Below are 23,059 nucleotides of genomic sequence, written 5' to 3'. Positions count from 1 at the left end.
GTCGCGAGCTGGCTCGTTCGGCCCGTTTTTATTTGGTCTTTTATTTTTTCAGCCCAGCTCGTTAAAAAACGAGCCAACCACGAGCCAGCTCGCGAGTCGGGCTCATTTTGACATCACTAGTTTCACTTATGCACAAAATTGGAATGTTTGAAAAACACTTGATTTTTTCAATCATTTGTTGTTTACTCTAAAATAGCGAATGATTGTTGGTATTTTAGAGTAAACAGTTGATTGGTTTTAATCTCTCATGGGATTCATGATGTACGCATATTACGAGTATGGTGGAGTAAAATACTTGTAAGAGACGTGTTGTGATTTTGTTTAAAGTGTTATGATTCGTCGGAAAATGTTATGTTTGGTTTAAAACGTGAAAAGCGATCTCAGAAAAATGGGAGGGCAGTTCGAAAATGTGGGTGAGTAGCCTGTTTTTTCTGAGGAATATAGCTCAAATAAATAGGCAGAAGCTCTAATAAACGGGCGGATAGTCCGTTTTTTCTAAGCGATTGTTTAAACGAAAAGTCGCAACTGGTCGAGAAAAACTTCCGAGTTTTCATGTCTTTTCAACGTTTTGGTGTTTATAAACACATGCCATATAACACGAAGAAGAATAGAAAAATTCGGATTTGTGACAAGATCCAAGTGTTTTTGTGAGATGTTTGAGTGTTCTTGTGGATAGTTTTTTTTGTAGAAAACTATGTACAAGGGTTTTTTTTGTTTTAGGATAAACAAGTTTCTGTTGATGATTATCAAAAGGATCAATCGAAACCATTGTTACTTCATTGTATCTCAAACGTGTATAACTGTAATCTCATTTACTCGATAAGGATGGAATAACGATTTTAGAAAAGTGTTCGTCACGCCTTGAAGTCATATTCGGTTCTCTACTATTTCATACGTGTTTTGACAGGTTGGATTTGGAAGTGTTGCAAATTCCGAAAGAGTTAACCTGGGATCGAAATGAGTGGAGAAGAAGGATTCATACGGCCGAAGCCGACCCCAAATAAACTTGGGAATGATGCGATGTTGTTGTTATTGTTGTTTGACAGGTTGGAGACAGGATGATCGGATGTCGTCATCTTACCGGGTATGTATGTGTATTTCATATTATTGTTTTTTTCCAAACGATCTAAAAGTTTACATTTGTACGTTGATATCGATGTGTATGATGTTGTTCCTTATTAGTTTTCTAACAGAGATCTCGTTTCAATGTCTAACACGAAAAACCAGAATTTCAGGTTTAGGTTCGAATTGCTATTTTTAGATCGGATAATTATGCGCAGGCATCTAAATAATAATAATAAAAAACTATTATTCCCTTTGATTATTAGAAACTTGCAAATATATTTATCAATGATTTATGCATTTGGATATAAATATTTATCAATAATTTTATAATAAACTATGTTTGTGAATTTTTAATCAAAAGGTGTTTTTACGAGTAAGATATTTGGGTTTGGATTTTAAAATATATAATTGGGATTTGGGTATACTAAAAAATCCCGAATATCTGACATATAATTCCGGTATCCGCGATCCTGTTACTATACGTGTGTATATAATAGGGTCCTCGAGAATATTTTAGAGGTCCCAAATAGGTATACAAACGGAAATACCCTCCAAATAATTTGCATATAAATATTTTCTCGGCATTGAGTTCCGTTTTGAATTTTTTTTATCCCACAAGAAGGCTAGCGTTATTATCTCGTAGGGATACGAGACATTACTGCTAATTATTTTATTAATCTATTTATGCTAGACATTGATTATATTTGGCATAATTAATATGAATAATAGATAATAGTATATATTACATTAAATCTGTGATATCGATGGCTTTAATATTAAATTTTGTTTAAGAATGCGGTTAAAAAATATAAATGAATATATAAACTTTTAAATTAGAAGAAAAGAACTTACGAGGAAAACGGGGCTGTTCATGTAAATGTAAACATGGCTCGGCCGAAGGAGAACGTTGCTTCGTTGGATTTGTTGAAATGCAAAAGGGCTGAAACGACGCCGTATTGGTGGACGAAAAGGACTTTTGAGCTCCTTGTGCTCATTCTGCCGGGACACTGGGGCCTCTCGTTTTACGTTCACAAGAGAAAAATAATCTTATCGGCCATGGTGAGAAAAAGGCTTTCTCTTCTCTGCGTCAGCAGACCAAAGATTTCTTCAACAGTCTTGAAGGGTGATCGGGGATCGTCTCCATCAACCCAGAAGAATCGCACAAGGTTTCTGATCTTGGTCCCATGGCGTTGCCCACATGCTTCAAGAGCGAGATTCCCGTGCCTCCTGTCTCAGGGCATCATTTCTCACGCAGTCTCGGGAAACAGTCCACTCTGTCCGCTTTGCCGACTAGATTACAACGCAGTCTCCCAACCGATGATGACCGCAAGAGGCTGAAAACTCGAGCCGCTTTTACTTTCCCGCCGGCGTTTCTGACGAAAGGAGGCCGAGATGCGAAGCTTAAGCAGCTCAAGCAAGACCTTTTCGACGCCATTGCCCCTCTCAACCGCGGCGCCTCTGCCACGCCCAATGACCAGCTCCGTGTTGATCAGGTTCTTTCCTTCTGATTCATAGTGTAGCCTGATATGATAGACTGTGGAACAAGACCGTCTAAGGATTTTACAGCCATTGATGAGTCTTAGAATTAGTTTGAAGCTTTCTGATCGTAAAGTATCGATTGGAGGACCAATCTGTTACAATCCAGAACCTTGAGAACAGTTTCATTAGTCAAATCAATCAGCAACTGTGTTCATGTTAGTAACACATGTTTGCGCTTGAGGATTGATATGGAGAATACAATGTACAAGGTTGTTCTTGTTAATCAGACATATCATAAGATAATGCCTGTTTATAGGGTGTCACTGGACTCTCCAGCTTCGTGTTCTCAATTCTCATTATTGTTCCTCTGTTAATGTTTGGACAGATAGCGCAAAAGCTGGAAGCGGTTAATCCTACTAAGGCACCTCTGAAATCTGACTTACTCAATGGAAAATGGGAGCTCATTTATACGACCTCTGTCTCCATTCTGCAGTTAAAGGTCAAAAACGAGATCTTCCCCGATCTCTGGTGTTTAAACAATGTTGTGGTATTTGTGTGTTGGCTTGTTACCATTCATTTGATTCTGGTTATTTCACCCTGTGGCAGAAACCAAGGCTCTTAAGGTCGATAACAAACTACCAAGCTATTGATGCAGATACGTTAAAGGTGCAAAATATGGAGACTTTTCCATTCTTCAATTCGGTAAAGTTTCAACCAATTCCCCCACTGACTGCTTACTGGACTATTCACATGGGTTGTGCAAGACCGTAGACCAGTTTCTTTCTTTTTAGTCTGGGAACCTGTAGCTTGTTACTGCATTCATTGTAGTTGTCGGCTAATGGCTCATGTATTGGAAATTTGATGGTCTATAAACCGTCCCTAACGAACGCAAACTACAATTTTGTAGGTAATTGGAAACTTGAAGCCCCTCAATCCGAGGAAGGTTGCTGTAAAGTTCGAAAGGTTTAGAATTCTAGGCCTTGTAAGTACCCCCCAACTCGCGTTTTTTGGCTCTTCAAAGCTCTATTCACTGCGACTAAAACACAGACATCCTTGAACTGCATTTAGTCTTTATAACATCGTCCTGCAGGTTCGGTAAGATATACAGATAACAATAAAGGAGAGACCTTTTTTTTTCCTGACACACCTCTCAGCCAATGTGGTTGATGATAACCAAACTAAAGTCATCTAAGTGATTATTGCTTTCAATCATTGTCTGGCCCTTCTAGAGCCATGTCTAAGTTTGGCTGTATGGTAGGAGGTTCAATCAAGTCTTTTACTTAAACCCATTACTAGCTGCAAAACCTTGTAAAGAGTCTAATAAGGGAATCTTTAAATGAAGTGCAATGTTCTAATTCAGAATATCAATCAGCTTGTGCTTTGTCTTCTCTCCTCGGAATGATGATCTGACTGTTGAGTGTTGATGCACCTTCCAGATCCCTGTAAATGCGCCTGATACAGCTCGTGGTGAACTGGAGATCACCTACCTGGACGAGGAGCTACGGTCAGTAATTTTTTTTTTTTAACCTGATGTGCTCTATGAATCATTACATAGATCATGCCTGTTTGAGATTATTGGTTGGCAGGGTATCAAGAGGTGACAAGGGCAACTTGTTTATACTAAAGATGTTTGATCGTTCCTATCGAATTCCTCCTCCGTGATTGATGTCTTTGCCAAGTGTGTAATGTAATAGAAAGAAACTTCAGATTCAATCTTTGATCTGTTGGTCAGTGTGTTATATGAGGTTAAACGTACAGAAACTCCAGGCCACGCCAATTGAGAACACGAATCTTTTGGAAAAATGTATATGAATTTTAAGGTTTATTGACACTAATCATGGAGGATTTGATGAACATGCGAAACGGATCTTTGGTTCTGATGGGAAACGGATCACAAAGATTGGATTTTCTTGTGTGTTTGGGAGATGAAGGGGAAGAAGAAATGTGAACATCTGAAAGAACCAAGAGAAGACAATGAATGGGAATGCTAAACTTTGAAACGGGAAAAAAAAAAATCTACAACATCATCACAGAGGAGAGGAACACAGGGTTCATCCATTACCAATACCAGAAATCACAAGCAACTCTCTGTCTTATCCACAAGTGTGTTCTGCAAGAAGAACAGATGCAGTTCTCAAACAGGAACTTTGGCTGGCCAATCCGCTGATTGTTCCGTAACAGATGGAGTGTATAAAAGCACAGCACCACATACATGACAAGTAGATTACAGTAGATCAAGCAAATACTTGTGTTTAGACAGAGGCAGTACAGTCTTACTATTCCCAGAGAGATTACTGGATAAAAGATGCCATCACAATGCAAAGTATAAATGAGTAGAAAGATTACCGTGGAGAGTTCTCTTCCTCTTCAATCTGATCGTCTCCTCTTTCCGTAGTCCGCGTCTCTTGACCTGGACCTATGATCGTCTTCCCCCATTCTCGACCTGCTTCGAGATTTCGAGGAAGACTGACCTCTGTCCCAGTCATCCTCATAGCCAGAGTCCCGGTCTCTCTGCCGATTTTCACGGTGACCATCTCTCTCTTCATGGTATCTGTGGCCCTTGTGCTCCCTTTCTTCGCGATGCCTTCTGTCGCTGTTCTCTGTCCAGTCACGCTCAGGAGCCCGTTCTTTATCCCTGGATGATGCTGCAGCATTCGGTTTCACATCTTTCTCCTGGTTTTCGTCTTCATAACCATACTCTGAACCACCGTCCTCACCTACGTATCCACTGGCATCATTCCACATCCCGGCATGAGATGCATCCATTCCCATGGAACCCATCATTCCCATCCCAGTGGCGCCCATTCCCCTGCCAAAGAAAGCGGGGTTCACATGAGGTGCCACCCCGACCATTCCCACGGGATTGACACCCGGAAAAGGCGGAGGCATGCCCGGGAAAGCTAGACCTGAAAACCCTCCGAAACCACCTCCTCGACCCATGAATGTAGGATCGAACCCAGCTCCCATCATACCCTGTGGATGCATCATACCAGCAGCAGGACCACCAAATGCATGACCAGCCAGGCCTGGCCCGTAGGGACCATTTCCTATCCCGGCTGCATTGCCGCCACCCATGTTGTTGTTCATGCCTCTACCCCGCATTGCGCCACCACCCCAATGACCTCCACGGTTGTTCATTCCCTGGCCACCACGTCCAAATCCACCCCTCCCATAATTCCTTCCACCACCATCCCCTCCACTTTGCATATTCATGTTGTTGCCTCTTCCCATTCCCTCATTCAGAGGCCTTCTGTTCTGAAGCTGATTTTGCCCCTGGTTCCTGCCCGTAAAATTAGCTCCCATCTGCTTCAGCGTTTCGGGAGAAGCAAAGGCCACAACACAAGCTCTACCATTGAAAATGTAACCATTCATTCCCTCTTTGCAAGCAGCTGCAGCAGCTGCTTCATAAAACTCAACCTGACAATAACCTTTAGATTTTCCACTTGCTCTCTCGTCGAAGAACTTGATCTCTTTCACTCTCCCATACTGAGAAAGAATGCTCTCGAGTTCCGCATCTGTGGTCCACCAGTGCAGCTCCCCCACAAAAAGCATGGTATTACCATTCTCCACAGGAGGAGGCTGTATCAGACCTTTGTTCACCAGTGCATGATTAGCATTTGGATTCCCACTCATCTGGTTAACAGGAATCTGATGAGAAGCTTGAGGAGTGGCTCCATACGAGTTCTGAGCAGGTTCAGGCTCATTGACTGTTTTCCTCGATAAATCAGGGGCGTTTAACACAACCGACATTGATCCCTGTGGAACCGGTTTGTTGGTTTGGGCACCATCATTCAAAGCCTTTGATCCAACAGAAGATGCTTGTGGATAGAATTCCGATCTTATTTCTCGTCCATTGACAGCCATAGGCCCCCCATCATTTTGATACTTCCCCTCAACTGAACCTCCAGGAACATTGGATCTAGATGGGGGCCCAGCCGACATTCTTGGCTCTGCAATATTGCCTCTCTGAGCCTGGAGACCTCCATTACCCGTACCACTCCCTTGTGCCGCTGTTTGAGGCTGATGTGCTTGGAAGAAATTCTCACCGACATTAACATCACTATACAGATCATCATACTCATCATCTTCTCCCATCAGTTCTTCATCCACCAGGGCAGGTATAGTTCCGCTTCCTTGGTGGTGTATCTTCTGATTACTCCCATAGTCTACGTTTTCTTCAGACATTGGATTCATACAAACTGGCCAGAAAATACAAGAAGAATAAAAAACATATTCACCTTTATGTCTACCCACAGGAAACTGCTCTATATAAACACAAGACAAACCCAATTTATAAACTACCCGGTTTTTACACGAAGAACACAACACATCTTTTACACAAAAAATCAACAATCTGCTTATTCAGTTACACGAAGCTTCTTCACAAGCCGCTGATATATTCATGAAAATAAGCGTACATATACAAATCATGACTCTTGATTATCATCAACTACAAAAAAAGGCACCACAAACCTAGCTTACAGAGAGTAAATCCCGGATGCTGCTCGACATATGAACAGATCTTTTTTTCCGACCAGCTACAGAAACAAGGAAGATGTGGAGTAAAACATATACAGATAGATCGATTGAATCGGATTACATATGAATTTTGTGGTCAACTTGTACAATGAAGAGGATATTTACAACCCAAAAGGCTCGAAAACCGACAAAACATCATCTGAGTAGCTAAATCTATAACGCAATGTTCTTACAAAAGCGAGGAAAAACAGATCTACCAGACAAGTTCCACGAAAAAGATGCAACGAGAACAATAATCACAGCCCTGAATCCCCTAGATCTGGATGGATTTCCCTCGCATCGATGATCAAAATAAAACCCAGGAAAGAAAAACCTACGCTTGCTTACTTTGGCTTCCGCTACCGAGCTCTTCGTCAACGGAACTTAAAAAGAGTTTCAGACAAGCTCCCACGGATTTCTCTGCATCTCTCTCTCTCTTCAAGACCTCTCTTGTCGATTAAACACAAAAGCGAAATTAAAAATCGGAATTTCCCCGAATCTGCTGAGAAATCCGATAAATTCAACGAAACCCTTGTCGAGATCAGAGGAAAGTCGTCTCCTTTGGTGTAAATTTTATCCGATAGAGAAAGAAACCAGGGGCCTGGCTTCAGATTTGGTTTATTCTTAATTAGTCTTGGCTTCTTTGTAATTTTGACCTCAAAACCCCTTTTGGTCAATTTAAATAATCGAACGCAATAACAATGAAAGATAGGTAAAGCGATTTTTTTTTTTTACTTCAATTTATTTATAGAAAATTCTAAAAAAAACTTTTAAATTTTAATAAAATATAACCTAAACTTTATTTTTTATCAAATAAAATATTAATTTTATTTTTCAATAAAAAATAAACTCAATTTTTATAATCTTTATCATTTCTAAATATATAATTCTGACATTCTATATGACAAGTTAACATTTTAATCATATTTGATATGTGATCGTGTATATATCACGGTATCTTTGTCCAAATCAAAATATCTTTGTCTAACCAAATAAAATAAAATTTACCCCATTTAGGAACTAAGGAGCTGGCTTTAGATCTGTTTTAACATTTAACTAGATTTGGTCCCAACTAAAGATAAATGAAAATATTTGGTAATATCTTTAACAAGATTTGGTAATATCCCGTAGACGTAAATTCAAGTGGAAAACACGTTACATGGTTTTTTGGCGATCAAAATAAGAAACACGAAATCTTTCCCGAAAACAGATATTACCAATTTTTTTTTACTGTAAGATATATTTTCCCCATAATATTAAACCCTAGTGCACTAATCTAAATCAAATTAAAACTCCCGCAAAGGAAAATATCGGCAGAAGATGGATCTTCCGGAGGAGGTACTCGCCGGAATACTTGCGAATTCATCCTTCAGAGACATCGTTAGGTTCAAACTGGTTTGCAGAGAATGGAAATCGCTCATTGAATCGGCCCACTTTCGCCGTCTCTTCCATTCCACAAACCATGATTTATCGTCATCTGCTTGGTCGCTAGTTTCCAAAGGCGATGGCTCCATGAACGAGGTCGTATCCCACTGCGGACGCGACGGACACTGCCTTTCTCGGTCTCTGGGTTCTTATACTTCGTCTTTCGTAAGGGATCTGATCAGATTCAAGGATCAGGAGGACGATGAGAAGCCTGAGCTTCAAGCTACAAGACAAAAGATCCGAAAGGTTAAGGTCGTGGCTTGTACGGACGGCTTGGTCTTGTTGTCCGTGAAGCCCTTGTCCGGATCCCACGCGTATTACGTGTCTAACCCTGTTCTACGACAATGGGTCGAGATCCCTCCTTCTCATCAGGAAGACCATCACTTCAAGATCTCGGGACTCGTCACGCGCGTGGAGAACGGCGTGGTCTCTGGCTACAAAGTGGTTAGGATGGAGACTGTCTTCGTCGCGAAACCGACGAGTTCCGATGTTCGGATATATTCATCAGAGACGGGCGAATGGACTATCGAGAAGATCCAATGCCCTCGTGCCGTTGATTTCATAGTGAACTTCGACCCGGTTAATCTGAACGGAAGTCTGTATTGGTTACAAGCGAGTATGCTCTCTCATGCGGAACTGAACCGTATCGACCAGGCCATTATAAGTCTCGATCTCTACGCCGATGGATCAGAAGCCGATCGGGTTCGAACCATATCTTTACCCGATCATCAACCTCCCATCTCATGCCGCCACAACTTCCTCACAACCTCGGGTGGATTTCTAATGCACATACGCATGCTGAGAGAAAACGGAAACCCTAGAGTTAGGGTTTGGAAGAAGAGCAACGGGAGCGATGACTGGGTAATGATGTGGGACATGAACACGACGTGTTTAGAGTGGGTCCCAAAGGCAATGCACCCTTTCGAGACGGATGTCATCTACATGTGGAGCCCTAATGCGGAGATCATGGTTTCATTTAACATGAGAACACCGTACGGTACATGCCAACGTATATCGTCCAAACCTTGGAGATTGGAGTTCTTGTCTCAGTTCGTACTTCCTCGGTGGCTCGAATCCCTCCCTTCTCCGCCCAACCTGACTCTCAATGTATTGCCACGTGGACCGGCATGAACATGATCTTATTAGTTGTTTTCTTGGTTCCTTTCTTATATGATATATATGTTAGGCTTTTTTGGAGTTTTTTTTTCATCTTAATTATATGCAATTTTTGGTTTTGGGTTTTGGGTTTCTTTTAATCTCATAAGCCATTTCTTATATAATTTACATATTGACATGGAATTCCAATTTTCTGTTGTCAAGAATTGTGCATTCTCTTTGGGAAATAATCTCCTATATTAATTACTGCTTTGGTCATTTTAATTTTAATATCTATAAAAAGACGGATTTTATACGATATTCCAGATAAATATTTAAATATTTTTTTACTTCTAAGTTCTAACCAAATACACAAACTTTGCCAATATTAATATATATATATATATATGTGTATATACTCTGTAACGGTTGACAGGCATTAATCAACTAATAGAATCATGGAATCCATTGTTTCAAATGTGACGTGAACTGTTGACGTGGCATATTTGTATATTATATTGATTTGGCCTTAACACATGTATAAATTTAGTTGACTGATTCTATCACTCAATTAACAGTCAATGTTTTCGAATAAACATGATAGTTTCGGAAAAACTATTTATTTATTTATTTATAAAGTCTGATAAATTTTTATTGGATATTCCTGTTACCATAATGATGGGGAAGTGGGTGATGAATCTGGACCGTTTGATTGGAACAGGGGAGCGGACGGTGAAAGATGTGTGGAAAAACACAATGTGGGACCCAAATCAAGACATTAAGATTCATCATCAGGTTTCATGGTGATACCATATTTCATTCATATCGTATCACCACAACACAATAATAAGATTTTTTTAACAAATCTTTTTTTTATATGACTATTTTAACAAATCTATTACAGACTATGCAGGGAAAACCCCAGATGAGTTAGGCATGGTCAATACATCAAAAGATTGGAGGTTCGACTCGTTACCCGCTCACCTGTCGCCTGTCGGTTACAACTGTCAGTTAGCGCGCCCTATGTTTTAAAAGAACATCTATATCAAAAGGTTGGGAATTCGACTTGTAATCCTCTAAATGGTTGGAAAGAACACCTATGTTTTGAAACAAAAGCAGAAAATGAAATAAATTATTACAAAGTGTTTACGGACACGTAGTTTATCGAGTACCCAAGAGGGAAATATATATATATATATATTTCTATTTCATCATGTGATAAATTATTATATGAGTACTAATATACATTTGTGTGGATAAATTCGGGATCTTAAAAGTTTTTTAAAATATACCTCAAACAATAAAAAAAATAAATAAAATCTATATGGAATTCGAAGCCCATAATTGGGTGTTGGAAAAAACCAGTTGGGCCTTAAACCTAGAATGTAAAGCTTATGGCCCATAACTATTTTATATCTAATAGGCCCATAAAGCCCATTACTAGTTTCACTTCAGTACCGTACGACGTAGTATGATGATTACTGAGTTACAATTCATAAGTTCACCAACAAAATTCATTTTATTTGAAAGTGTGATGATTTACTAAGTTACAAGACACATCCAACTATTCATACCAACAACAGAAGAAAAAAAAAACTCAAACTGGTTTTTTTGGACATCAATGGTGTAGAACAGGAACAAGTTGGAGAGGCACTTTCTTGACAATGGTAAGAGTGCCAGCTTCTTCAACATCTATGTCCTTCTCCGTCGTTCCTTCAGGCAGTTTCCAATCAAAGAAATAAAGCAAGTTCAGTAATCCCAATTCGACAGCAGACATGCCCAGGTTCATACCAGGACACATCCTCCGACCAGATCCAAACGGTAAGAACTCGAAGTGCTGTCCCCTGAAATCCACAGAGCTGTCTATAAACCTCTCCGGGATGAACTCATTAGGGTTTTTCCAGTGTTTCGGATCCCGGGCTATCGCCCAAACGTTGATCTGGAGGCGCGTCTTTGCGGGTATGTCGTAGCCTTGAATCTTGATCGGAGACATTGTTTCTCTTGGAAGCAATAGCGGAGCTGGTGGGTGCAGCCTTAGGGTCTCTTTGAGTACAAGCTTCAAGTACTGAACTTTATCCGCATCTTCTTCGCTGATACTTTCCTTCTTGCCAATACAACCTCGGATCTCGTCTTGTACTTTCTTCATGAGAGTCGGCTTTCTCACGAGCTCTGTCATCGCCCATATCATGGTGATCGCACTCGTGTCTATTCCGGCGAGGAATAAGTTCTGATCACATCAAAGTTAGAAGCTTTATGACATGAGATTGGTATATACATTCATGTACAGAGATATTATATATATATTAGAGATGGCTTACCACGAGTATAGCCTTGATGTTATCCACAGTGAATGTGGAAGACTCGTCTTTGCGCTGGTTTTGAATCATCGTCAGCATCACATCAATGATGTCTCTCTGGTCTCGCGGTGTTCGTTCTGGGTTCAGATGCTCATCAATCAGTTTCTGGAAAAAAGTGTTCATCTCGACGAAAACCTCGTCCATTCTCTTATGTTGCCCTCTCAGCCAGTCGATGGCCCATCCGACACCGGCGGGGAAGAAATCAGAGAAACTCAAACTGGCGAAAACTGTCTCCGCCTCGAAGATGAGTTGCTCCATCCTGTCCTTGTCGATGATCTTGCTCTGGTGGAAATCCTGCCCAAAGGCAGCCTTGAATATGATGCCGGCCGTGTACCAGAAAAGGGTTTTGCTCAAGTTCACAGGAGATTGCCTCGAAGCTGATTCGGTCAGTTCCTTGACCAACAAGTTACACTCTTCCTCTCTGATGCACCTGAAGGACTGCACCTTTCTCACGCTGAAAACCTCGCGAACCGCCAGTTTCCGCCTCTCTCTCCATCCTTCCCCGTACGGAGTGACACCGATATCCCGATAGTTATGAGAGAGCTTCCGTGTCCCGAACAGCTTTGGTCGTGTGCAACAGTCCGCGTCATGGGTCTTGAGCACTTGTTCAGCTCCTTCACTCGACGAGATCACGACCAATGGTTCGAACCCTAATCGGAGAAGCATCACCGGTCCGTATTTCTCGGAGAGATTGGCAAGAGTTCTGTGGGGCAACTCCGTTTCTCCGATCTGATGCAAGTTTCCGATGATCGGAAGCTTCGGAGGGCCGGGAGGAAGCTTCGTTCCGAAGTGTCTGATCTTCTTGAAAAGGGTAAACGGTAAAAGGGTAAGGAGAAAGAGCCAGAGGAAAGAGAGGAAGATCGCCATTTTCGCTGCTTCTGGTCTCCGGAGTAATGGAACTGTGTCTTATATCGAGCCCTAATGGCGTGCTCTGTTTTCACTGCAAACGTTGGAATTGCCGTTTGCTTCTTTGCGAAGATAAAGATGAGGGAAGAAGACGACTGACTGACTTTTCCACTCAATCACTGGTCGAATTTATTATGTGTTTAATTAATCAATCATTTGAAAAATCTTATAAAATAACTTCCGAATTCTGATCTTTAAATTAATTATGAGTTTTAATCCTTTTAAAACTTAGAATTTAGGACTGGTTTAGGGTTTAGAGTAAATTAAAAACAGTGAAATAAAAAGTTGACAAAAATGAATAAAATTAATTGTAGATTACAGTACTTCAACAAAAATGATGATGAGAGAACACACCAGCAATAAAAATATATTTATGTCAAAATTTTATAAAGTTAAAAGTGAAGTATAAGAAAATAATACTAATAATAATGAGGATAAAAATTAAAATATTAAAAAAACTCAATAATAGTTCGGTTAACCGCGGTTATTCAGTTATTAACCAAACCGAACCGAACCCGAACGGTTATTCAACTTTCTCAACCGTTCGGTTATTAAGCAAATAACCGAAATGGCCACCCCGAATACAGAATCAATGGACGGGGGGGCAGTCCACTCAACCCTATCCACAAGATTTTTCTGTTGACTATGAAATTTCATATATTGAACTTCTAGAAACAAGAAAGTAGATGCCGTGATACGAGAGAGATATCGGGTCAAAGAAAATTTGATATTTTATTATTATTATTATTATTATCATTAATTTTCTGATCAGTTTTCTACGTGGACCAACATCGAGTGGACTACAAAAACGCATTAAAAGTCTATTACTATGACTTTATTACCAATCATTTAATGTTCTAAATAATCACCATAGATTTTTCTTTCCCAAAAAATAATACTAATAAAGATAGGGCACAGATATCTGATATTTTTAAAGTATTCGAATTCAATTTTGAATTGGACGAGTTATACAGTATATTTTAAAATCCAAATTTGAACTCAAATTTTTGGATATCAAAATTCTATTATTCGTAAATATATGTATATATATATATATATTATATGAATTAATATATATATTAATTTAACTAAATTATTTAATTTAAATTTTATTTGAAATGATGATGTAGAATAATGATGATGATGTGTGTATGATTTGGAAGTCATATCACTGTAATATGATCATTTTTGTTTGAGTTGAAAGACAATAGGAGATTTTCGAAAAATTCAAAAAAAAAATTAGATTTCATAAATGAATCACATTAAATACAAAGTTTAATTAGTAAAAAAAAATATAGGATTTTTTTATTGACCTAAAAAGATTACAGTTTTTTTTTTTTGTCGATTTTCCTTTTAAAATCCAAATTTGAACTCAAATTTTAATAAATTTTAGACATATTCGAATCCAATAAATTTTAAATTTGATGAAAAACTCACAAATCCATAGATTGCATATAAATAATTTATAAAATTATTTAAAAAATATTTATATCTAAAATAATTAGATTATAAAAATAAACAAAGGCATAAATAATAAGATATTAATAGATATATTTTTAATTTTTAATAACTAAAAGATATAATAATTATTTTTTATTATTAAGATAGCTTGAGTAATTATCTGATCCAAAAATATCAATCCGAATTCGAATCCATAATTTGGATTTTAGATATATTAAAACTCGATGTATATCTAGTTCGATTTTCAAATTGGAAAGGGTGTCCCAAAATCTGGATAGTTTCATTCATCCCTAAATAATAATACCATCGACGGTATTGAATGGATTGTTGTTAGGAGTTAATTATTACTTGACAACATAAATGTTATCTTAATTTATTTTAAATTTGTTTTGAAGATTCATAAGTAATTAATTTGTTCTGGAAAATAGTTGCAACTTGCAACACAACGAAATCAGAGAAAAAAAACGGATATGAAACTTTTCAAATACCCATTTTTTTATATATATTTTTTTTTGGTAATTCTTCTAAATTCGGACGGGTATCCACACATAACCCCTAATTCATTTGGAGCGAAAGCTGGATACTGAATACGTGATTCGGATTCCTTATTCTGACATATCCAAATTGACCCAAATCCTAAAGGAGGAGTCAAAAGTCAAAAGATATCTCCCTATTATTGTTTATATCAAATCTCTCCTCCATATCTCTTGTATTGTTACCTTAACAATCTCTCTTCTGGTTGTATATAACTCATGTACAGAATGATTTTGCAATACAAGGAAAACACTTTCCCTAACCTTCGTATATGGTATCAGAGTCTGGTTTCGGGCGAGGAAGATCGAGGCGAAGTTTCCGACAGCGGGGACAGAGCAGCGGGAAACGGCGTGATGAGTGAGCGACTTGGTACTAGAGTGTGAGAGGGTGATATCGACTGTGAGGTTTCACCCGTCGGAGATAAACCCGGGGTTGACGTCGAGAGTGAGACAAAAGGAAAGGAGGACTCGACAAAATTAACGTGACGGGAAGAGTAGACACAAAAAGGCATGTTGGGTTAAAGAGTAACCCACGAAGACACACGGTTGTGAGCGAGGTTCGAGCTTATGGTGAGAGTATGGACGAAGCCAAGGAAAGCATAGACAACCAAAAGTTCGGAGTTTAGTGTAGTTCGGTGTTGAGTCAAAAAGAGTTTGAAATGGCGATTTATACGATAAAATTTTGGTTGGGAGACGGTTGATGAGATAAACGGCAGCCGGAAACGCAAACGTCCAATAGGACAACGGCATTGATGCATGAGTAAGGAGTGTTAATCCCGTCTCCATGATATGCCGATGTTTACGTTCCGATATCCCGTTATGCTCGGGGTATGGGGAGAAGTGGTGAGATTTGTGATACCGTGTGTCGAAAGAAAGTACCATATCTGAAAGGACCACAAGGAAAACACTTTCCCTAACCTTCGAATAAATCCAACTCTAAAGTTGAAAATATTTTTCAGTATTTGGATCTATTACGAAAATATTCAAAATCATATATATATATATATATATATATATATATATGAAAGCTTTACAGATGATTATATTCCGTACTCTTTCATCATACTACAGAGACATACATGCTCACATGAAAGGAGCTATTGGAAACTACTTACACTGAAACAGCTCTGAACCTCGTTCGTTGTCTTGTTCCGGTTAGACATGTCGAACTGGGACAAGCTTAAGAGGTTCTTTCTTGGCAATGGTGAAACTACCGGTTTCTTCCATGTCGATGTCTTTCTCTGACATCCCATCTGGCAGTTCCCAGTCGAAGAAGTAGAGCAAGTTCAACAGCGCCAATTCAACCGTAACGACCGCCATTGATATCCCTGGACATGTCCTCCGACCAGATCCAAACGGTAACAGCTCGAAATGCTGCCCCCTGTAATCCGTCGGCCTGTCGATGAATCTCTCGGGGATAAACTCATCTGGGTTTTCCCAGTTTTCGGGATCTCTCGCTATGGCGAAAGCGTTGACCTGAAGCCATGTTCTTGGGGGAATGTCGTAACCTTGAATCTGGACAGGACCCATTGTTAGTCTTGGGAGTAGAAGCGGAGCTGCAGGATGCAGTCTTAGGGTTTCTTTTATTACAAGCTTCAAGTAGTGAATTCGATCAAGATCATCTTCTGTGATCGTTTCCTTCTTTCCGATGCAGTTTCTGATCTCTTCCTGAGCTTTCCTCATCGCTCTAGGGTTCCTAGCGAGTTCTGTCATCGCCCAAGTCATGGTGATGGCGCTTGTGTCAATTCCTGCAAGAAATATGTCCTGTCCGAACACAGGAGCAGATATGGAAGCTATATTGATACTGGAAGTAAAGAGTTGAAAGAATCGGCTTAAACGCAGTCTGCTTACCGAGAAGACTCCTTTGATGTGATCTATGCTGAGCCTGAAATACTCGTCTTCACCTTGTTCTTCCATGATTTTCAGCACCGCGTCAACGAAATCTGGTCGATCTTGATCTGTTCTTCCATGTTTCAGATGTTCATCGATCACTTCCTGGAAGAAATGGTCGAACTCCATGCAAACCTTGTCGAGTTTCTTGTATTTCCCGGAGAACCAATCGATTAACCATCCGAAACCGGGGAAGAAATCTGAGAAACTGGACGCCTGAACATCTTGTGCCTCCTCCATGATTTCCCAGATCTTGTCCTTATCGATGAGCTTGCTTTCGAGAATGTTCTGTCCGAAGGCGACTCTCAGTACGATACAGGCAGCAAGCTGGAAAAGGGTGATGCTCAAATCCACGGGAGACTGCTTTGAAGCCGATTCAGAAAGTTTCTTGATCAACAAGTTATTCTCTTCCTCTCTGATATGCCTGAAAGACCTCACCTTTTTCGGGCTGAAAAACTCAAGAACAGCAATTTTACGCAACTCTCTCCATCCCTCACCATATGGGGCGAAACCTATGACTTTGCCTTGACGTGTGAATTTCTCGATCCCCACTGTCATGGGTCTGCCGCAGCAAACCAGGTCATGGGTTCTAAGCACTTGTTCAGCTGCCTCTCTTGACGAGATCACGACCACCGGTGTATACCCCAACCGAAAAAGCATAACGGGTCCGAATTTCTTGGAGAGCTGACGAAAGTACCTGTGAGGCATTCCTTTCAACTGGTGCAGGTTTCCGATGACCGGAAGCTTCCTAGGACTCGGAGGAAGGTTCCTTTTTGGGCTTTTACCCTTTTTTACCAAGATTAATGACACGAGGGTAAGGAGAAGAAGGCAGAGGAAAGACACAAGGATTGCCATTTCTTTCTGGTTGTGGAGAAAAGGAACAGAGCTCGGAGGCGACGGAAAACAGAACACTTAGCAGAGTTAATTTGCAGATCAGGCCTTTGATTCCACGAAACAGAGTTCTGGAGACGGGTTTTTTTTTTTGTGGCCCGGCAGCTCCAAAGAATTGTGGTTCTTACATGGTGGGGTTCGATTAATTCAAAGGAGCATGTCGTTTTCAGGACGAGAGTGCGGTGGAGAAATCGGTTGTCCGACAATTAGAGTGCGGTCGAAATCTTGTTTCCAAATAAAGAGAGTGCGGCCCACCAGTTGTCTGAAAGTCATTCGAGATAGACATTTCTTGGGTGAAATTAACACACAAAAAAGAAACAAAAAACCCTTGGGGACCATGTTCTTGAAATTGCTTTGAAGGTGTTATTACAGAGTTGACGAGACACAAAACAGAGCAAGCCATTGCAAGGACAGTTCCAGAAATAATTGAATATTAAAAAAATACAAATACAAAAAAAAAAAAAAAAATACAGAAAAATTACAAAACAAAAGTTAAAATAATTAAAATACAAAAACTTTAATACATTTCAAGATAATAAAAAGATAAAAAATCGATAATAAAGTTACGTATTTTGATTTAATAGAAATTTAAATTTGAATTCTTTAATTTTATACGGTAATATTTTTAAAAAATATATTAAATAATCATACATATTACGAAAATATTCAAAATCATCTGAGATATGCATTTAAGCTTTACAGATGATTATATTCCATACCCTTTCAGTCATACTACAGAGACATCCTCACATGAAAGGAGTTATTTGAAACTGATTACACTGAAACAGCTCTGAACCTCGTTCGTTGTCTTGTTCCGGTTAGACATGCCGAACGGGGACAAGCTTAAGAGGTTCTTTCTTGCCAGTGGTGAGTTTACCGGTTTCTTCTATGTCGATGTCTTTCTCAGTCATCCAATCTGGCAGTTCCCAGTCGAAGAAGTAGAGCAAGTTCAACAGTGCCAATTCAACTGTCGCGATCGCCATTGATATCCCTGGGCATGTCCTCCGACCAGATCCAAACGGTAACAGCTCGAAATGCTGCCCCCTGTAATCCGCCGGTCTGTCGATGAATCTCTCGGGGATAAACTCATCTGGGTTTTCCCAGTTTTCGGGATCTCTCGCTATGGCGTAAGCGTTGACCTGAAGCCATGTTCTTGGGGGAATGTCGTAACCTTGAATCTGGACAGGACCCGTTGTTAGTCTTGGGAGTAGAAGCGGAGCTGCAGGATGCAATCTTAGGGTTTCTTTGATTACAAGCTTCAAGTAGTGAATTCGATCGAGGTCATCTTCTGTGATCGTTTCCTTCTTTCCGATGCAGTTTCTGATCTCTTCCTGGGCTTTCCTCATCGCTCTAGGGTTCCTAGCGAGTTCTGTCATCGCCCAAGTCATGGTGATGGCGCTCGTGTCAATTCCTCCAACAACTATGTCCTGTCCGAACACGGGATCAGATATGGAAGATATATTGATGCTGAAAGTGAAAAGCAGAAAGAATCAGCTTAAATTAAACAGTCTGCTTACCGAGAAGATTCCTTTGATATGATCTGTGTTGAGCCTGAAATACTCGTCTTCACCTTGTTCTTCCATGATTTTCAGCACCGCGTCAACGAAATCTGGATGATCTTGATCTGTTCTTCCATGTTTCAGATGATCATCGATCACTTCCTGGAAGAAATTGTCGAACTCCTTGCAAACCTTGTCGAGTTTCTTGTATTTCCCGGAGAACCAATCGACTAACCATCCGAAACCGGGGAAGAAATCTGAGAAACTGGACGCTTGGACATCTTGTGCCTCCTCCATGATTTGCCCGATCTTGTCCTTATCGATGAGCTTGCTTTCGAGAATGTTCTGTCCGAAGGCCACTCTCAGTATGATACCGGCAGCAAGCCGGAAAAGGGTTATGCTCAAATCCACGGGAGATTGCTTCAAAGCCGATTCAGAAAGTTTCTTGACCAACAAGTTATTCTCTTCCTCTCTGATATGCCTGAAAGATCTCACCTTTTTCGGGCTGAAAAACTCAAGAACAGCAATCTTACGCAACTCTCTCCATTCTTCACCATATGGGGCAAAACTTATAACTTTACCTTGACGTGTGAATTTGTTGATCCCCACTGTCATGGGTCTGCTGCAGCAAACCAGATCATGGGTTTTAAGCACTTGTTCAGCTGCCTCTCTCGATGATATTACGACCACCGGTGTAAACCCGAACCGAAAAAGCATAACGGGTCCGAATTTCTTGGAGAGCTGATGAAAGTACCTGTGAGGCTTTCCTTTCAACTGGTGCAGGTTTCCGATGACCGGAAGCTTCCTAGGGCTCGGAGGAAGGTTCCTTTTTGGAGTTTTTCCCTTTTTTACTAAGATTAATGACACGAGGGTAAGGAGGAGAAGGCAGAGGAAAGACATAAAGATTGCCATTTCTTTCTGGTTGTGGAGAAAAGGAACAGAGCTCAGAAGCGATGGGAAAACAGAACACTTAGGAGAGTTAATTTATAGATCAGGCCTTTGATTTCACGGAACTGAGTTCTGGAGACGGTTGTTTTGGTCCGGCATCTCCAAAAAGTCTGTGGTTCTTACATGGTGGGTTTTGATTATTTCAAAGTTGCATGTCGTTTTCAGGACGAGAGTGCGGTCGAAATCTTGTTTCCGGGTAAAGGGAGTGTGGCCCACCAACTGTCTGAAAGTCATTGGATTAGGATATAGACATTTCTTGGGTGAAAACTAACACAAAGTATCAATTAAAAAAAAAACTATTAGGACCATGTTCTTGAAATTGCCTTGAAGGTGTTATTACAGAGTTTACGAGACACACAAAACAGGGCAAGTCATTACAAGGACAGTTTCAGTAACAGCACTTAGTGAAAGTTTTACAAGAAAGCATGGTTTCTAATTCACACTGGAAATATGTCTCTGGACTTGAAGCTGTTCCATTAGAGATGTGGAAGAACTGGCACAAGTCTAAGAGGTACTTTGTTGCCAACGGTAAGCGTACCGGCCTCTCTCATATCGATATCTCTCTCCGTCATTCCATCAGGCAGTACCCAATCGAAGAAGTAAAGCAAGTTGGCCAGTCCCAACTCGATCGTAGAAACCGCCATTGATATCCCTGGACAACTCCTTCTTCCAGAACCAAATGGTAACAGCTCGAAATGCTGCCCTTTGTAATCCACAGGACTATCGATAAACCTCTCGGGCATGAACTCATCTGGCTCTGTCCAGAGCTCGGGGTCTCGTCCTATCGCCCACACGTTAATCTGAAGCTGCGTCTTCGGGGGAATATCATAGCCTTGAATCTTGACATGACCCATTGTTTCTCTTGGCAGTAAAAGTGGAACTGCAGGGTGTAATCTGAATGTTTCCTTGATTACGAGCTTCAAGTAAGAAAGATGGTGGATGTCATCTTCTGTAATTCTTTCCTTTGCGCTGCCAATGCAGCTTCGGATCTCAGTCTGAGCTCTTTGCATCACTCTAGGGTTCCTGGCTAATTCCGTCATCGCCCATATCATGGTTTTCGCTCCTGTATCGATTCCCGCGAGAAATATGTCCTGGAGAATGCAGATGGAAAAGGAAAGACAAAACCTTTCATATCGAAAAGCTTGTGTTCAAACATAAGGATTGTATATGGGCTGAAACATGTTTATGCTTACCATTAGGACTCCCTTGACATGATCTATAGTGAGCTTGAAAGCATCTTCTTTGCTTTGGCTCTGAATTAGATTCAGCATCACATCAATGATGTCTTTGTGATCTTGAGCTGTTCTTTCAGGCTTCAAATGATCATCAATCACTTTTTGGAAAATAGTGTCGAGTTCCGCCGAGATTCTGTTCAGCCTCTTATTTTGGCCAGATACCCGATCAACGAGCCTCCCGATGGTTCCCCGGAAGAAATCTGAGAAAGCGAAGCTGCCTAGACTTGTCACGGCTTCGAACACAAGTTCTTCGATCCTGTCCTTATCCACAAACTGGCTGTCACGAAAATTCTGACCTAAGGCAACTCTGTATAGAATACTTGAAGTGAGCCAGGTAAGGGTTTTGTTCAAATCTGCAGGAGATTGCTTCAGAGCAGATTCGGACAGTTTCTTGACCATCAAGTCATTCTCTTCCTCTCTGATACGCCTAAAAGACTGAACCTTTTTCAAGCTGAAAAGCTCGAGTACCGCAACTTTCCGCATGTCTCTCCAGTATTCACCGTATGGAGCGAAAGAAATGTCTTTATTATCATAAGAAAGCTTTCTGGTCGCTACGGTCTCTGGCCGGCTGCAACACTCCAAGTCATTGGCTTTAACCACTTCTTCAGCTGCTTCACTCGAGGAGATTACGACCATCGGAACAAACCCGAGTTGCAGAAACATGACAGGTCCATGTTTCTTGGAGACATCTGTGAGGCAATTCCCCGAACTGGTGCAAGTTTCCGATGACCGGAAGCTTTGGAGGGCTTGGAGGAAGCTTCCACTTGGAGGGTTTAACCCGTTTTATGAAGAATATAGACACAAGGGTCAGGAGCAAAAGCCAGAGGAAGGACAGAAGTGTTTCCATTTGTTTTTTTTTTCCTGCTTTCTGGATCTGGTTTTTTCAGATCAGAGAACAAGATTTAGTTCAGTTGAAGTTATGTTCTTAGGCAAACTACTGAGCTTGGTGCTGGTACAAGAGGTGAGTTCACGTTTTTGGACGTTTGCAGATCTTTCAACAGGAACCACAGAACAGGGATTTTAGGAACACGTGATATATGGAGCAGCTAAAACATCCATCACACAATGCAAGAGTTCCACTAGAGTTAGAAGATATTATCTCTTTGCTCCTGATGAACATAACGTACAAACCACAACTGTAAATCGCAATACCTTCTTCTCCGGCTGTCTTGTTCATTCTCTGCATCGACCCGAGGTCTCTTACTCGTCGATGAACACTCTCCCCTGTTTCTTCATATCTTTCTCAGATGCTTAAAAAACAGAGTTCTTGATCTATGTTTCCTGTGTCAGAACTGTGTTTTTCGTACCCTTGGTCTGTAAATAACAGATACTTCTGAGACCTTCGAAGAAGTAGTCGGCTTCTTGCAGAGATTAATGATACAATGGTAAAAGCCAGAGGGAAGATCGCCATTTTTGTTCCTCTTTCTCTGTCTGCAAGATCAGATGCTGTATGTAAAGGCCAACTGCAGAGATTTTGGCTGATACAGAGATCGTTTTCAAGAACAAGCATTTGTGGATTCTCCTTCTCTGGGATGATAAAGCAAATCACTACTGATTGGATTTGTAGACTTTTTACAAATCTTCCATGATTTGATATGTTAATCATGATTCTGTTGCCTATTAACTTCCCTAATATTGTTCAAAAATTGTTGTTATTCCCTATATATATATATATGTACATAATGATTAACAAAAATCCGTAAAATTTAAAATTTTAATTATCCAAAAAAATTGGGGATTCAGTTTAAAACATATTT

General features: G+C 40.3%; 6 protein-coding genes and 1 pseudogene across 8 annotated transcripts; 2 read left to right on the top strand and 5 right to left on the bottom strand.

The window, feature by feature from the left end:
- The first annotated feature begins 2,073 nt into the window (after window positions 1-2,073).
- LOC104824018 (probable plastid-lipid-associated protein 4, chloroplastic) lies at window positions 2,074-4,382 on the top strand. 2 transcript variants are annotated; one of them, XM_010555864.2, is made up of 6 exons: window positions 2,074-2,558; window positions 2,930-3,043; window positions 3,151-3,210; window positions 3,452-3,526; window positions 3,981-4,048; window positions 4,131-4,382. In XM_010555864.2, the coding sequence occupies exons 1-6, from the start codon at window positions 2,250-2,252 to the stop codon at window positions 4,204-4,206; spliced, it is 702 nt and encodes a 233-aa protein (XP_010554166.1). In that variant the 5' UTR covers window positions 2,074-2,249; the 3' UTR covers window positions 4,207-4,382. The 2 variants fall into 2 exon arrangements, with proteins under 2 accessions (XP_010554166.1, XP_010554165.1); XM_010555863.2 differs by having other exon boundaries at window positions 2,080-2,558; window positions 3,151-3,246.
- A 131-nt stretch (window positions 4,383-4,513) lies between these two features.
- Window positions 4,514-7,709, bottom strand: LOC104824017 (cleavage and polyadenylation specificity factor subunit CG7185-like). 2 transcript variants are annotated; one of them, XM_010555862.2, is made up of 3 exons: window positions 7,401-7,709; window positions 4,891-6,743; window positions 4,514-4,654 (listed from the first exon to the last, which is right to left on the bottom strand). In XM_010555862.2, the coding sequence occupies exon 2, from the start codon at window positions 6,736-6,738 to the stop codon at window positions 4,912-4,914; it is 1,827 nt and encodes a 608-aa protein (XP_010554164.1). In that variant the 5' UTR covers window positions 6,739-6,743; window positions 7,401-7,709; the 3' UTR covers window positions 4,514-4,654; window positions 4,891-4,911. The 2 variants fall into 2 exon arrangements, with proteins under 2 accessions (XP_010554164.1, XP_010554163.1); XM_010555861.2 differs by having other exon boundaries at window positions 4,520-6,743; window positions 7,411-7,708.
- Window positions 7,710-8,230: 521 nt separating this feature from the next.
- Window positions 8,231-9,667, top strand: LOC104824016 (putative F-box protein At3g23950). The gene has a single exon (XM_010555859.2). It carries the CDS (start codon window positions 8,383-8,385, stop codon window positions 9,616-9,618), a length of 1,236 nt encoding a protein of 411 aa, XP_010554161.1. The 5' UTR covers window positions 8,231-8,382; the 3' UTR covers window positions 9,619-9,667.
- Window positions 9,668-11,080: 1,413 nt separating this feature from the next.
- Window positions 11,081-12,937, bottom strand: LOC104824015 (cytochrome P450 71B20-like). Its single transcript, XM_010555858.2, has 2 exons — window positions 11,901-12,937; window positions 11,081-11,809 (listed from the first exon to the last, which is right to left on the bottom strand). Exons 1-2 carry the CDS (start codon window positions 12,804-12,806, stop codon window positions 11,201-11,203), a joined length of 1,515 nt encoding a protein of 504 aa, XP_010554160.1. The 5' UTR covers window positions 12,807-12,937; the 3' UTR covers window positions 11,081-11,200.
- Window positions 12,938-15,876: 2,939 nt separating this feature from the next.
- On the bottom strand, window positions 15,877-17,792 carry LOC104824014 (cytochrome P450 71B3-like). The gene is made up of 2 exons (XM_010555857.2): window positions 16,691-17,792; window positions 15,877-16,603 (listed from the first exon to the last, which is right to left on the bottom strand). The coding sequence occupies exons 1-2, from the start codon at window positions 17,582-17,584 to the stop codon at window positions 15,995-15,997; spliced, it is 1,503 nt and encodes a 500-aa protein (XP_010554159.1). The 5' UTR covers window positions 17,585-17,792; the 3' UTR covers window positions 15,877-15,994.
- A 463-nt stretch (window positions 17,793-18,255) lies between these two features.
- Window positions 18,256-20,183, bottom strand: LOC104824013 (cytochrome P450 71B23-like). The gene is made up of 2 exons (XM_010555855.2): window positions 19,138-20,183; window positions 18,256-19,047 (listed from the first exon to the last, which is right to left on the bottom strand). Exons 1-2 carry the CDS (start codon window positions 20,029-20,031, stop codon window positions 18,439-18,441), a joined length of 1,503 nt encoding a protein of 500 aa, XP_010554157.1. The 5' UTR covers window positions 20,032-20,183; the 3' UTR covers window positions 18,256-18,438.
- A 168-nt stretch (window positions 20,184-20,351) lies between these two features.
- Window positions 20,352-22,968, bottom strand: LOC104824012 (annotated as a pseudogene).
- Between the last annotated feature and the right edge of the window lie 91 nt (window positions 22,969-23,059).

This window comes from Tarenaya hassleriana, unplaced genomic scaffold (assembly GCF_000463585.1).
Source record: "Tarenaya hassleriana unplaced genomic scaffold, ASM46358v1 Cleome4, whole genome shotgun sequence".
Taxonomy (NCBI): domain Eukaryota; kingdom Viridiplantae; phylum Streptophyta; class Magnoliopsida; order Brassicales; family Cleomaceae; genus Tarenaya; species Tarenaya hassleriana.
Note: the sequence above shows the minus strand (reverse complement) of the source record. Positions and strands in the feature narration are given on the sequence as shown.